This window comes from Chaetodon trifascialis, chromosome 12 (genome assembly GCF_039877785.1).
Source record: "Chaetodon trifascialis isolate fChaTrf1 chromosome 12, fChaTrf1.hap1, whole genome shotgun sequence".
Lineage (NCBI taxonomy): Eukaryota > Metazoa > Chordata > Actinopteri > Chaetodontiformes > Chaetodontidae > Chaetodon > Chaetodon trifascialis.
The window spans coordinates 13711735-13726856 of record NC_092067.1 but is presented as its reverse complement, the minus strand read 5'-3'; the positions used below and the strand labels follow the sequence as shown (position 1 = coordinate 13726856).

At 39.7% G+C, this 15122-nt stretch overlaps 2 protein-coding genes across 9 annotated transcripts in view; both read right to left on the bottom strand.

The window, feature by feature from the left end:
- Window positions 1-1127: 1127 nt before the first annotated feature.
- slc15a1a (solute carrier family 15 member 1a) lies at window positions 1128-7935 on the bottom strand. The gene is made up of 21 exons (XM_070975714.1): window positions 7914-7935; window positions 7611-7752; window positions 7022-7135; window positions 6812-6911; window positions 5545-5635; window positions 5375-5458; window positions 5179-5261; window positions 4998-5084; window positions 4814-4903; window positions 4686-4730; window positions 4467-4499; window positions 4288-4376; window positions 3602-3683; window positions 3324-3443; window positions 3037-3180; window positions 2905-2951; window positions 2589-2696; window positions 2391-2502; window positions 1752-1889; window positions 1503-1610; window positions 1128-1361 (listed from the first exon to the last, which is right to left on the bottom strand). Exons 1-21 carry the CDS (start codon window positions 7918-7920, stop codon window positions 1128-1130), a joined length of 2058 nt encoding a protein of 685 aa, XP_070831815.1. The 5' UTR covers window positions 7921-7935.
- A 1899-nt stretch (window positions 7936-9834) lies between these two features.
- LOC139339902 (dedicator of cytokinesis protein 9) overlaps window positions 9835-15122 on the bottom strand; it is a 78234-nt gene continuing 72946 nt past the window's right edge. For 5 of the 8 annotated variants that reach the window (XM_070975336.1, XM_070975332.1, XM_070975333.1 and 2 more), the window contains exons 48-53: window positions 14059-14205; window positions 13722-13932; window positions 12924-13114; window positions 12724-12824; window positions 12478-12616; window positions 9835-11014 (exon numbers count right to left, since the gene is read on the bottom strand). In XM_070975336.1, coding sequence (XP_070831437.1) covers window positions 10889-11014; window positions 12478-12616; window positions 12724-12824; window positions 12924-13114; window positions 13722-13932; window positions 14059-14205 — 915 coding nt within the window. In that variant the 3' untranslated portion in view covers window positions 9835-10888. Of the gene's footprint in view, window positions 11015-12477; window positions 12617-12723; window positions 12825-12923; window positions 13115-13721; window positions 13933-14058; window positions 14206-14811; window positions 14842-15122 lie in introns of all 8 variants that reach the window. The other 3 variants (XM_070975334.1, XM_070975331.1, XM_070975335.1) reach the window with 1 other exon arrangement.

Below are 15122 nucleotides of genomic sequence, written 5' to 3'. Positions count from 1 at the left end.
AATACTTCAGCAGTCTGACATAGACAAAACAACTGGATTTTCCAAAGTTATAGTCTTTTTAGTTGAAATTTCTTCTTTGTCTTAACCCAGACAACCTTTTTCCTGCCCAGCTGCAGCAGAGGCACAGTGAGAAAAAGGGAATTTTACAGTAAAGACTACCTATGTGCTGGTTTATGAAAAAATATAATTTCCAAGGTGAGAAATGAGCTTTCACACTCAAATAATGAAATCATTTAAATTTAGCCAGTTCAGGCACTCACAACTTCCTCGAAGGCCTGATAGGCCACAAATGCAGCACACAGAAGGAGATTTGGGACTAGCTTAACATTGCAAAATAAAATAAAAATAAACATAACATGATTCGGTCTGGGGCTGCACGGTGGAACAGCAGGTAGTAAGCATGCCTCACAGCAAGAAGGTCGCCAATTCGATCCCCGGGTCGGGCAGGGCCTTTCTGTGTGAAGTTTGCATGCTCTTCCCGTGCATGCGTGGGTTCTCTCCAGGCACTCTGGCTTCCTCCCACAGACCAAAAACATGCTCATTAGGTTAATTGGTGACTCTAAAATTAAATTGCCCTTAGGCCTGCGATCGAATGGCGACCAGTTCAGGGTGTACCCCGCCTCTCGTCCGTTGACAGCTGGGATAGGCTCCAGCCCCCCCCCCCCACAACCCTGAGAAGGGATAGTCATGTATAGAAAATGGATGGATGGATGGATGGATGGATGGATGGATGATTCAGTCTGTATCTTTTAAAGCTGAAGATTTGATATCAAGTTGGGAGAGTGCTATGACCAAGACAAGAGAACACACAGTAGGATGTTTTTTATTGCTTATATGAACATAACTTACACAAATACAAAAGCACAATTACATCCAACAATATGTACGTGGTCAGTGTTAGGAAATAATAGCATTCATCTGTCGTTGTTATAATACTATAGCTAACGTTGAATTTGTCATACTAAATATAATATTCAGGAACCTAGGGCTCATAATAGTCATCTGCATTAAAATAGAAAATACCTAAAATGCACACACAAACAAAGAATACTTCAATTCTACCTTGCGTCGATGTTAAACATCAGAAAAAAATGCTTTAGGGATGTCAAATCTGTTTTTCAAACTGTTCACATTCTGGTCTGTTTGGCTGGATCATCTTCATGGTGACTTTTAAGTGACCCTTTCTTAACCATCTCGACCTCTGTCTCCTTTAGCTCGCTTTTATCATCGTCATCATCATCAGTCTTCTTGAACTGGGCCTCAATTTCTGCAGGGTTGATGTAGGTGTAGAAGTGCGCCATAATGGAGAAGATGAAACACACAACGATCAAGAGAGAGGCAAATAGGATGTACTCTGCCCACTTTGGAAGAGGAGGAGAGAGACAGAGGGACAAACATGGTTAATGCGTCACTAAAACATGTCTCAAATGTCCACTGCAGATATTTTGTTATTTTTAGTCTCTGAGCATTAGTTGTGTTTTTTTTTTTTTTTTTTTTTTTACCTTTTCGGGAAGCTTTGCGATCTCTGCCACGACCAGTACAATTAAGTTCCCGATAGCAACAGTAAGCAACCAGCCTGCTTGCAGCACTGCTTTCATGTTGTTAGGTGCCTTGTGGACACAAATGGAACAAAGCCAAAAGCAAACAACTTTATACATTTCTGTCTAAAAAAAGAATACATTCTACATAAATATTCTTATGTAATGTGTCAGTTTCCTCTTTGATGGAGATGTGTGTTGTAGCATCTTCACCTGTGAATAGGAGAATTCCAGACCGGTAACAGAAAACATCACTTCACCAACAGTGATGAAGAAATACTGTGGGATCTGGAGAGCTATTATAACCGAGTTGGGCTTGATGTATTCTGCTTCAGTAATGGAGTCCTGACACTAAAATAAATAAACAGAAATAATTGCAACAGTTCAGTTTTGGGCAGTGTGAGTCAAAAGAGTGTAGCTGGATGGATTTTGACAGAGCACACAGATGACAATATTTTCACATACAGTATTGTCTATTTTTACATTAAAATTCAAGCCTGGTTCATCCATTTCATTATTATTATTATTATTATTATTATTATTATTTATTTTTATTTTTATTTTTATTTTTATTTTTATTTTTATTTTTTTGGTCAAAAAATCTTATGGTCCTATGGTCTTTTGGGGAGATTCGTTAATTTTATATCCAAAGATATCCCAAAAGAAAGAAAATGTGATACAAGCCATTTCTAAATGTATTTAGACCTGGTTAAATTGTTCTCATTATAATCCTAAATAAACAATTACACAAATAAATAGACCTGATATATGATCTGTTACCATAGGTAGAGTGAGCCGGTATGATTTTCCCTTCATATTCATATTAACGCATATTAAAACTGTGAAACTCACCTTTGCTCCAAAGTCAAAAGTGCTGGGGATGAAGAAGGTATAAGAACTTCCAAATTGAAAGTCCTTGCTGTATTCACAGGACTGTAACTCAGTCTTTATGGTGAAGACGACCCTAATTATTAGAAGAGAAAATCAGTTTAATGAACTGTATTACATAAAAACAGCCAATTAGTCAAGATGGAAAAAAAAAATCCTTACTTTCCACTGTTTATCAAGAAGTAGTTGGAATAATAAAATTCATCAACTACTCCCAGGTCAACATCAGGAGTTGATACGTTCACTGTTATATTCATGCCGTTGAAAAATCTGAAATGGGGACAAATTGAACAAAAACATGACAGTCAGAAAATGTAAATGTACTCTAATTCCTTCATTTTCAACAATGTCGTCGGCAGATAAAGTTTCAGGCTACAACTATATTAAGTACTCTTAGATGTTAAGAGACAATGAATTAATGAAGATGATCAATTAAGTGTATATTTATTACAGTTCAAACATTTTTAATTCAGCTCACCGGACTGCGTTTTTGCCTTTTGATGGTTTGGAAGTCAAATCATTCGTCTGAGGAAATAAGATGTTGGTTCATTTAAGCATTAAAAGGCCTCTTGTATGTTTTTATTTTCATCATTCTGCGCTTCTAACTCACCAACAGCCACTCCTCAGTGATATCTGAGGGAATGAGAAGCGTCTGTCGCTGTCCCAGGGCCAAGGAAATATTTTTCATCACTGGAGGGCTGCCTATTGAAATGCTGACATTTTCTGCTTCAAACATGAAGAATTCTTCACTGGTCTGCAAAACAAAGAAATGGTTAAAACTATGCAAACACTGCAAGAATATATGTATGTAAACAGTGATGTTTTGGATTGTGTGTAATTGATCTTCAGAAATTTAAATTTCTAAATCCAGATTTAGTTTTATGTGTGAGGACATACCTGACCTGCAGAGAGCGTCTGCATTTCATTGTCAGTCAGATTAAATGACACTGGATTATTGCCCATGTTAAGTAATTTCAACTGAGCCTGGGAGGCCGATGGGAAGATGGGCAATGTTTTCTGAAAAGTTGTACAAAGCACACGTGAGAACTTGTCCTTGTTCTGAACTCTGCTTGTATGAGCAAAGTCAGTGTTGACCTGAATTGTGAGTTTGAATCTCTGAATTTATATGCATTTCACAGTATTAAAGGATGTGATCACAACTGTTTTCTACTCACATCAATTTCCATCTGAACCAAAGCAGCGCAGACAAACGCTATAGCTGCCATTACCATCCCCACTGTCATTCTTTTCAGAGGTCTGTTGAATTAGTTAAGTTCTGTTACTGATGTGTACAAAATGTGAGCACCACCAAATGTCTCAGCTTTTATACAGGAGAATGTTTTTTTAACACTGTAATATCAGCATTTTTAACATCAACATAGTTATTATGGGCCTACTGCTGACTGCTTTAACTTTCACTGGATTTGTGCTGAAATCTGCAAGTATGATCTTTCCCTCTGCAGAATTTTGTTTTGAGAAACACCTCGACCTTCGGACAGAGCCAGACTAACTGTTCAACCTGCAGTCCAGTCAAGATAAGCTAAGCTAAAATAACTTAAGATAAGATAACAATTTGCTGGCTATAGCTTTATATTTACCACAAAGATACTGAGATTGCTGTCAATCAGAAATTGAACATTTGTCTTTTTCTAAAATTTTGAACTATTCCCTCAGACACTCAAAAAGGGGGAGACGACATTGAGGGAGTTCAGAAAAGGATAACAAAAAGCAAAAACAGAGCCAAACACATCTAGAAAATGAAATTTTAAAAGCAGGAAATCTCAGCATCTGTCAGGACTAAATGTTATTCCTCCCTGACAGATATCGTATCGTATATTCACTTTGTTCCAGCAGTACTTACGTGAAGTTCAGGCCACATTTTTTGATCAGAGGGTAGACTATGTTGTCCATGAGAGGCACCAGAGTCAGGATCAGGACGGGGTTGACAGTCTTTCAAAAACAAATTGCACAGTGAACATTTTCTCAAATTAGGTACAGCACGTCGTTCTGAACTGACATGATAAAATTATTTTAACTCACCTGCATCTGGTCAGGCTGTACAACAAATAGACCCTGCACACACACACACACACACACACACACACACACACACACACACACACACACACACACACACACACACACACACACACACACACACACACACACACACACACACAAAAAGAAATGATTAGAACATGAACTCTTTGCTTAACTTAATTACATTATATTAATAGCAGCTTTTATCACAATTCTTACAAAGTTTCCATCCATGGTGGTGGCTTGCAGAGTCCATCGAGAACCCTTTGATAGAAATGCAGAGTTACCACAGTTTCCACTACCAGCAAGTGATGCTATTTTTTAAAGGAAGAATAACTACAAGATACCTTTTGGTCAAAAAGGGTCCAGAACATCGGAAGTGGGGTGTATAAGAGGAGGACCTTCAGCACCATTTTGATTTGAGCAATGAGGAGTTTCTACAGCACAGACAGACAAAATATGAACTATTGTTATTCCACTTATGACGCAGCTTACTGGAAACTTCATAGAAGTAAACGGACTGAAACTTACATCATACTTTTCCTCTGCCCAGTCCATCCAGTGCTGCCTCTTAGGGTATTGTTTGCTTCTGTGCCTGAAGCGGTTTGAAAGGGCAAACTGAAGAGCAAATCGGAGAAGAATTAGGTCTTGAGCAACTGTTTTTACACATTAATGCAGAATGTGTTGTTCAAACAGCGTAAACCAGACTCACCGATATGCATTTACACACATCCAGCATGATGTTTCCCTCCGGCTCAGCTTTGTAGTACATACCACTTCCAGCTATAAACACCACTGTTAGGAGACACCACAGGCATAACAACATTATCAGTGCACAGCATGTACCAAATCTTTAAATTTCTCCTTTATGTGTAGAATCACAGTCAAAGAAATTTGTTTGGACGTACCAAGTGCTACTAACATCAGTGCTGCAGGGACACCAAAGGCCAGAGAATAACATTCCTGCTTACTGTAGATGCCACACTCATGAGCTGCAGATGGAGGCAAACAGACACTCAAGGACTGTCACAGTTTAAGGCGCTGTTCATCATTAACTTACTGTTCTTGTCATATCTACCTCTGATGATTGGAGTGATAATGGTTGACAGGAGACTTCCACCATTGATGCACAGGTAGAATACAGAGAAGAAAGTTCTCCTTTGCTTGTCCTGCACAGAGAAATAAATCAATGACCTTTTATCATGTGCTGTATGATGCGTCATCACGCGTGTCGTGCAATGCTGAAAATGCAGGTGGAACACCAGCTACAACCTGTGCGACACATTGGCATGTAACTCATTCCAAAATGATTAAAATCTATGATGATATTAAATGATACAGAGACCAGACTGAAATATGTCTCAACATCTAGTGGATGGTTTGCCATGAAGTGCAGACATTCGTAGTCTCCAGAGGATGTATCCTAATGACTTTTAGTGATCCTCTGACTTTTCTTCTTGTGACATCATGAGGTTGAGATTTGTGATCTTGAGTGAAATGTCTTGAGAAATATTGAATGGATTGTCACGAAATTTGCACACATTCATGATTGTAGTAACTCTGAGAGCACCTTACTGATTTAGCATTATATTGTTGGACTCAAGATGGACAGTTTTTTAAACTAAAAGAATAAAAAAAGAAATAAAAGCCAGTTTGTCCAATTTTGAGACTAAAAAAAAGTATCAATATTTTCTTGTCAAAACCTGGTACCTACTGTACATTACCTACAATGCACCTTGACTGCCAACAGTTGGTACAGTCAAAGATTCAGGCGTGTTGTGCTTAGAGGCTGATGTATCCTCGTATGCATCCCGCAAGCAGAGAAGCAGGCTACCGAGGTCTGGTGAGCTCTTTCCTTTCTAACTCAACACCGCAAGATTTTTTAAAACTTCAAATTGTAGTTTTCAGCCACAACAGATGCTGACTCATGTGACATTACTTGAGTCAGTTTATCATATTTCATGCAGCTCCCTCTGGAGTAATGAAAGGCTATAAAACTTATTTTTCCATATGTACTCCCACCTCTTGTGTTGGAAAATTAAGGCAACACAGAAGAAAACTGCAGTTCCTCAGATGGCCACTTCAGGCTGGCTCTAAAAGCAAGTCAGTCCCCATCAACCCCCATATTAAAATGCCCAGCTCTACAGTAGAAATAACCATGTTTACCGCCTGGTACAAAAAAAAAAAAAAAAAAGATTTGGTCTCTATAGCTTATTTCCCCATTCATGACAACTGTATGGGGGCTGAATTTTCACCTCTTCTGTGGCTAGAGCCACTGTCATTACCAAAGGGTAGAGAAGAATACTGAGGCTAAGATAAGAGGAGGAATCAGGTAATGTACTAACCTGATTGTCAGTAAACTGGTCTCCACCAAAGGCAGCAACACAAGGTTTGATGCCGCCGGTGCCTAGAGCGATGAGGAAGAGACCCACCATGGACAACACACTGAATGTGAAGAGGAACATGTGCATGATCAGAAGAAATATGTAATGAATGCCAAAAGTCCACATCCTGGAGTCTGACTCAGTTATTTCTGTAGCAGAATAGAAACCCACATATGAAAGGTCATCTTGTCCGGTGTCCCCATTTGGTGAGTGATGTCATGGACTGCACTGATAGCCATCGCAACCTGGCCAAGTGTATAGACAATGGACAAGTAGATGATTGTCCTGTAAGAGGAAGAGGGGAAGAGAAAATAGGGGTTGAAAGAAGTTCTCAGCTCTTTTTCTTTCATGTAATGAAGATACTTGATATCACTTAATGTAAAAATAAGTAAAAATACATGGAACTGCTAACAAATGCATCAAGGGGCCCCAACTTGACCCTGGTTTGGCCCAAAAGGTTAGGATGGTTTGATCTTTGGCAATGCTTTGACGGGATGAAATGACATTTAAGATGTATGTTTTTTAGTGCAAATCATTGTCGGAAAATCGACAAGTAACTATATCTGTCTCATAGGGTAACAAGTGTAGTGTTTTCACCTGAAAGTAGAAGTACAAACTAGCAGAAAATGGAAATACTTATGGAAAGTACAATACTTGAATAAGTCATTAACTTTCCAACACTGTGGATAAACATCCTCTCAAACAACTCGTATATGTTTAATTATTTCACTTATCAGTGAAACTTGAGGCAGCCACTCACTTAAACTTTCCCAGCCAAGAGTCAGCCACAATGGCCCCCAGGATAGGGGTCAGGTAGCAGAGAGCCACAAAGACGTGATAGATTGAGGTGGCCAAGTCATCATCCCAGTTCAAGAAGTTTGTGAAGTACAGCACCAGGACAGCTGTAGGTGGGCAGTGGAGACAAAGGCTTCCTCTTATTTGACAGTATGTAATCATCAGTGTAAAGCTCGGAAAGTTTTGGCTGTGCAGCACATGGAAGTTCAACAACAAAATACTTTGTTTAGGAAAGGGATCACACGGTTAAGGAACAAAATATTCTCACCTCGCATGCCATAGTAGGAGAACCTCTCGCAGAACTCATTTACAACAATGAAGAAGATGCTAATGGGGTAGCCAAACACCTCTTTACTCTAATGGATAAAAGAAACAGCAGCGTAGTGTTCAGCAATGGTGGAGAAAGTATTTAGGTTCTTCAGTTACATATGATGATGAAAAATACAAGTAAATCACAAGTAAAAATGCTGCATTCAAAATTATAAGTAAAAACACAGAAGCTTTGGCAATAAAATGTACTTTATTTATCAAAAGTGAAAATGATCATTATGCAGAAAAGTCTGTCTCTAACTACTGAAACTACAAATTATTTTGGGCCATACTGCTGTGAAGGCATGCTCAGGCAATGCCTTTGTCAGGCAGCCACCACCACACACTTAATCTGTGTGTGGTGCAGTGAAAAAACGGCTCAGTGCTCACAGCGGCAGCGTCATTACAGTTACAGTACATTACCCCCACGGATCTCAGCCCACCATCACCAGTTAGGCAAATACATGACACTGGCTATCTTCCAGTAAGACGGACTGTTAGCTCACCAGTGACAAATATTTGACTACAGTTTTTAATGTTTTGAATTTTAATTTGAAAAATTAAAATTGAATATATTATAGGTTTTGATTGTTGCTATTTCTTAATAAATGTTCAGAGATGTTGCACGCTACATTAGAAGTTACCTGGCTAACTGAGTAAGCCTGCTTAGTGCAAAAACCCCACCTGGAAGGCAGGTGTCTGACAGAATATTGTATACAAAACAAAGTCATTCCTGGCATGAACAGGGGGTTATTTTATTTAAAATTTTGCTTTCAAAGTAGCGTCCCCAAAACTGGACTTAAGTAGTGCTTGATGTTCAGTAACTTATAGCATTAATGGACCATGGTTCCTCTCGGTGTGCATGGCCCCCAAAGGTAGCTTCTTCCTCACCTCGGTTCTCGGTGCCCAGCCATGTCTCCTCAGTGACAGTTAGTGTATGTATGTGGGTGTGTGTAAGTTTGTGTGTGTGGGTATGTATGTTTGTCCATGTATGTGTGTGACTGTATGTAATTGTGAATCTCTGTGTATATTTGGAGGGGTGGGAGGTTTGGGGTCACAGTGTTCTATAATGTTGTTGTTTTTAACCCCTGTGAGGCACTTTGTATTACTATAAAGTATGAAAAGTGCCATATAAAGCATTGCATGGCATTAATAAAGTTGATTTGATTTTGATTTGATTTAATACAGTGAATGGTGTGTTGAGATGTTTGCTTTTTTCTTATGGATTATCATTTGGTCTCACTGAACAATAAATTAAATGAATTAAATACATTACCTTCCCTTTGCCCTTCTTCAGTTTCTTGGGATCCTCCTTATCTGTGCACGAGATGAAAATAATTTAACCCACCAGCTATATTTCATAAACAGAAAGACATACAGTGTATGTTGTGTTATTTTTTCTGTGTGGAATAGAAACAATTTGGCAGCAGTTGAAAGTGTCCAACAAGCTTTGGTTGTTCTGACTTGTCCCTCGACCTTCGGCTCTGGAATATTTCCTTCTGTGGATTTGAATGAAACACACGAAAGGAAATTTTGCAAACTCACCTGTCATGTTGTTTTAGTGAAGCTGCTTTCTGCTGCAGTTTGATATTCCTTTGAGATTCCTGCAGGGAGCAGTTGAGAACTGATCCTTCACTGTTCACTTGTGGTAGTGGGAGTGTTTCCGTACGTCTGCCTCTTCTTAGCCCTTGATTTGTCTTCCCTACTGCTGACTGTGTTGCTTTTATGATGGGTGGATAGATGAGATACAGGAGATATGGAGTCAGCTATGTTCAGTCTCTGACACCTCATAAAAGGCATTACGTCCACAACTCAAACTAATCCAGGAATAAGCACAAGATAAACTTCAGTAAATGTGGAAATAAAACAAGGATTCATGAGTATAAGTGCAAGAGAAATGAGTGTATTTTTATTTCAAAGAAAAGCATTAGGGAACATCTCTGTTTACAGCAGAACAGTGACTGCGTTAAATAAAAATAAAAAAAACCCCATCGCTTCCCAAATATAAAACAATTTCTTGAACATTTCAATGAACACTAAAATGGTAAAAGCTTCATATTACTTCCACAGTAGGCGTAGTGTCTGGTTCCACACCTCATCGCTTTGGCAAAAGGGTGAACATCATCTTTACAGTGTATGAGCCCCACACAGCAAGATACTTTGCAAATATTGCACACACTCCTTTTTATGTACAGTAATAAACAACTTGGAATATAATTTTTGTATGCATTAAATATTTAAAAAAGCTAAGACATTGAAGTGATTTAAGGTTGAATGCTAACATGAGTCACAGGAGGCCCTTTTGCAAAGTTGCATTTTTGTAGAAATATAGCTTCATGTACAGGGAGACAAGCGTCGATGTATGCAGCATAGACTGTTCAAGACATCAGTACAGTGGCTTATAAAAGTGGAACACTGTACATACAAAAACACAACATGAAACATTATCAAAATCAACAAAATTGGGCTTTTGGGAAAGTGGTAGGTGTGACGTAATGACATGCATATTAATGATCCCAACAGAAACTTGTCCACGGAAAACACTGCCCAGTCTTTTCAGGTATAAACAGGTGGGGGAGTGGACAGAATATGTCTCACCACGCATTATTTCTGGCCATGAGGCGGGAGCAAAGTCTGTCATCTCTCCTGCATGACCCTCCCTCTTGTTGTTCAGGTCTCTCAGGAAAATTTAAAGCAGCCACATCCAACACAGTTCACCATGCCGTGTGTATGCGTTAAACAGGTCCAGTGCCTTGGTCATGGTTTGCTGAGAGAGGTGAGAGGTGGTCAGAGTTGTCTGTGCTTTTGTCAGTTTCCCTTTAAGCTGACTGAAGAGAAGCAGGATCGGGGTATAGATCTGACAGTATGGCATCAGTGGCATGCCTTGTAGGCGAGGTTGGTCGGCGCAGAGTTCAAAGCTGACCCTGGCAAGCATCACACCACCGAAGAAGAGCTGGGGATGCCCTGGATGATGGTGCTGGTTGGCGTGCCACTGATGGCGTTAAAGATGTGAAGTGAGTCTGGAAGGACGCTCTTCATGCCATCTTCCACAGGACTGATCTGGAAGGAAGGAAGAAAAAGATATTCACAAATATTTAAAATGCCACCTTAGATACCTTAATTATTGCCAAGTGATGTTTTTACCCAAAGGAACAGCAATAGACATTTTGGGATCTAACAGCTGGTTAGCTTAGCTTAATATAAAATCTGGAGTGCAGTCTGGACACTCGTTTAATGAAGATTAACAGAAACAAAAGACAGATAAGTAAAAGCAACCAATCCATGTAACATCAACAGAAAGTCATTAAAAGAATCAGGCATATTTATGTGTGTATTAATAAACAAAAACCAATGCAGATGCTTAAGGACATACACTGAGATGCCTGTGCATACATACACACATACCGTTCATACGCAGGCAAATGTGCACTTGCACACTATACACACATGCAGAGAAAACACATGCAATCCAAAAGAGATGAGCCCATAAGTGATTGTTGGTCTAGCCAGCTACTGCATCAGGCATCTTCATAACAGAGGGAGAATAAGTGAGTTTTACAGTATATTTTGTTTTTTGAGATATCATGAGTCTAGTTTTAATTTGTTTTTCTGTATGTAAAATAAAACAAAAAACAAAAACAAAACAATTGGTTTGATAGAAAATGAACTGTCCATTATTTTGATCGACTGATCATTTAAGTCAACTTTCATGCAAAAATGCCAAACATTTAATGGATCCAGCCTCTCAATGTGAGCAATTTCTCTTGTCTTATCATATGGTTAAGTGAATATTTTTGGTTTGGTCGGACAAAGCAAGACGTCACATTGGGAGCTTTTTTCACTATCTTCTGACGTTTTACAGACCAAACAATTAACAACCAATCAAGAGTATAATCAGCAGATTATACAGATCGCTAGTGAAAAGACTTGTTAAATGCAGCCCACAGGAAGAGCAGAAACTCTGATGGACAGTGAACTACTGCATGGATGTAAAGATAAGGCCTGTCTGCAGTTCTTTTAAGATCAAAAGACAGACCTTATCTTCAACAGCTTGCATATTAGACTAGAGGACGTGTGCATTGAGATTAATGTTTCAGCCACAACAAAGGGCAGATTCTACAGACGTTACAGAAGTCTAAAGATGTTGTCACATGGGTCAAGAATTACTGTAACACCACATTTCTAATTGTGTGACAATGCAAAATCCTACAGCCGTCAAAATGTGGGGTAACAGCTGAGAATAGATGCTTGTGACTGGCTGGACCAACAACTAACAACTCAGTCTTTGTTGCACACTGCTGCTTCTTGCATTACCATCCAATCTGCTCATGTCAGCACAAAGGAAAAATAGAGAACGGTGTTATCACAGGGCGTTGTATCAATCACATTATCAGACATTTAATGAGAGGCACTCTGTTGACTTCACTCGCAGAACCACATCTCAGAGGCAGGTTACAGGTGTAACATTAGTAAAGCAGAGAGTAATTAAAGTGATACTTAAGTAAAGCTGGTACTGTACTCACTTGCTCATGCATGATGATGGACAGCTCTCTGGCTAAGTCTCTGTAGTTGGCTTTCATCTCATCGTGATACTCCTGTTGGTCCTCTTTAATCAGTCGCTCATTAATGCCCAAGCCGTGGCCACATGCTTCCACAAAGTGCCTGCTCATAAAAAACAGTGTTGAAGTGTGTTGAAGGAGAATTACACAAAGTAGTAAAACCTGATCCAGTTTGCACACACATTAAAAGCTGCTGACATGTCATCTCACCTGAAGACCTCTTTCAACTGTTTGACCTTGTTATCAGGATACTTCTTGGCGCTTGCATCGTCCAGAAAAGCTCGGGCGTACGCCAGCGGCCCTGCATTTACCTGAGGGAGGATGAAGAAGTCATGTCATTTTTTTTCATGATCCATTTCATTAGGTAGTGTGTGTATGTGTGGCTGAGAACATGTTGACAAAGCAGGCACCTGGACACTGATGCTGCCCTGCAGTTTGAGCTGCAGGCGGATCATGTCCACCTCACTGGAGGAGCAGAGCTGTTTGATCTCGGCCACCTTCTTGCTCATCTCATCGATGGCCACCTCGATGGGACTCAGATCAGTGTGGTGTTGATACATCACTGCAATACGCTTCTTCACGTAGGGGAAACAATGTGTGGCTGTGGACAGAAACACAATGAGGATTTGGATTTGGATGAACAGCTCGCCTCTTCGTTACAGAGGCTTTTCTTCTTGCGTGTGTTTTTCTGCATTTTACAGCTCAAGATCCACTCATGTGCACTGTGCATGTTTTGAAAGCTCTTAGATAATAAAGATAAGATGACGTTGAGGGTTGAACTTTTGTATCTTTTGCACCATAAAACAATATAACTGAGATTAGGATTAGGAAAGGTCCTTGACATACAGCTGACATGTTCAGAATCTAATCAGGATCTTCCATTCATGCACAGGACCTTCTCAACAGCTGATACTCATGTGACAGTACTTCACACACTGTGTCATTGAAGCCTGGGAGGAGGCAGTCCATATCTTAGATTATTTTAGATCATTTAATGCGGAAGATATCAATGTCTCGGTTTCATTACATAATACAACCTTAAAGGGATAAAAGTCAGATTATCTCTGCTGTTGTTGCACCAACATTGACATCATTTACTAAATCTGTCCCTTGCAAATCTACAATATTATGGAATTGCAGTATCGTTAGTTTTCTTTTCAGAGCTTATTTTATGTGCCTCTACCACCCCCATAAATAGGGTCACCTACTGGTTAGTATTGTCCTGCGTTTGCACTGCTCCTCCACCCCGCCTTGCTTTTTGCCTGATATGGTGAAAGGCATCTCAAACACAAAGCGACGGATATTGTGGCTCTTCTCAAAGTCCGTCTTCCGGTCCACCAGCTCCTTCTCCTCCAGATAAGGGGTCACATGTGTCACTTGGATGTACGCATACTTGGAGTCCAGGTCTTTCGGGTTAATCTGCAGGCAATACATATCATTACAACAGATCAGTGGCATGTTCTTTAAATCTTATGGACATCTGAAAAAAAAAAAAAAAAGAAAAATTGCAATCTCATCACAAATGAAATATCAAAAAAGTCGTACCCTTCCAGAGTCCTGGATCATCTTCACGTTCTCCTGCCCAAACTTGTCAGAGTAGAGCTTCAGGAGCCTCTGAGATATCTCCGACAGAGGGGTGAATTTGGGCTCTTTGTAGATGTACTCCTTGCCATCTTCATCTTCAAAAAAGCCCTAAAAAGAAATAAAACACGATCAAATTGAATAAAAGCAAGCAGCATGTTTAACTAATAAGATATAAAGAAGCAAACAGTGCCACATCAAACCATACACGGGCTGTGAATGGGAGTCATTCCAACAGTTTGTTAAAATGAAATGGCAAAATACTCTTTAAGTCTCAGCTCTGGGCTGACTCCACAAACACAAAACCCTCTATGTAACGTCCAAGTACAGAAAAACTCCACTGCAAGACATCAACTAGTGTCAGTTCAATGACGTGAGACAGGACACAGGACACAGGTGGGGACACATATTTTACACTGTCAGTGGAAGCTCTTTGATTTGTCAGTTGTCTTATATGTAAATGGTAAAAAAAACGTCCCATGAACTGATGGGTGAAGCCATGCATTGACCCAATGAGAGATGAATCCTGCTATTAGCCCTTCAAGGGCTTCCTACTGTGGTTAGGACAACACTGCGGCTGGAGTAGAGGAGGAGTTAAAGGGGGTAAAAGTTAAGCATTGCACGTGAAATAGCACTGACTGCATTAGCAAAGGAGCACAACACAGCCTAACACATCACAGCAGTCCAGTTTTAATGCTGGCTTTCATATTGATTTACCTCAGCCTCTGAGTCAGTAAACTGGTACTGCTACAGGGGTGTGGACAGCAGAACATAAAATCATTGTTATTCCATGAGACCTGCCTAAATACTATAAATAAATTTAACACACTCTAATTTAAACTACTGCATCGCCAATTAGACCACCATGAGACACATGGATCTCTATTAAAGCACACAGGCAGAGGTAACCACACCCGTCAAGTTATTTCTAAGACTTCACAAGATCAGACAACACTGAGGGTCAGTGTTAAAATCTTACAAATGCACATCTGTAACACAAAAGCAGAAAGACTCGAATGAGAGGTAAC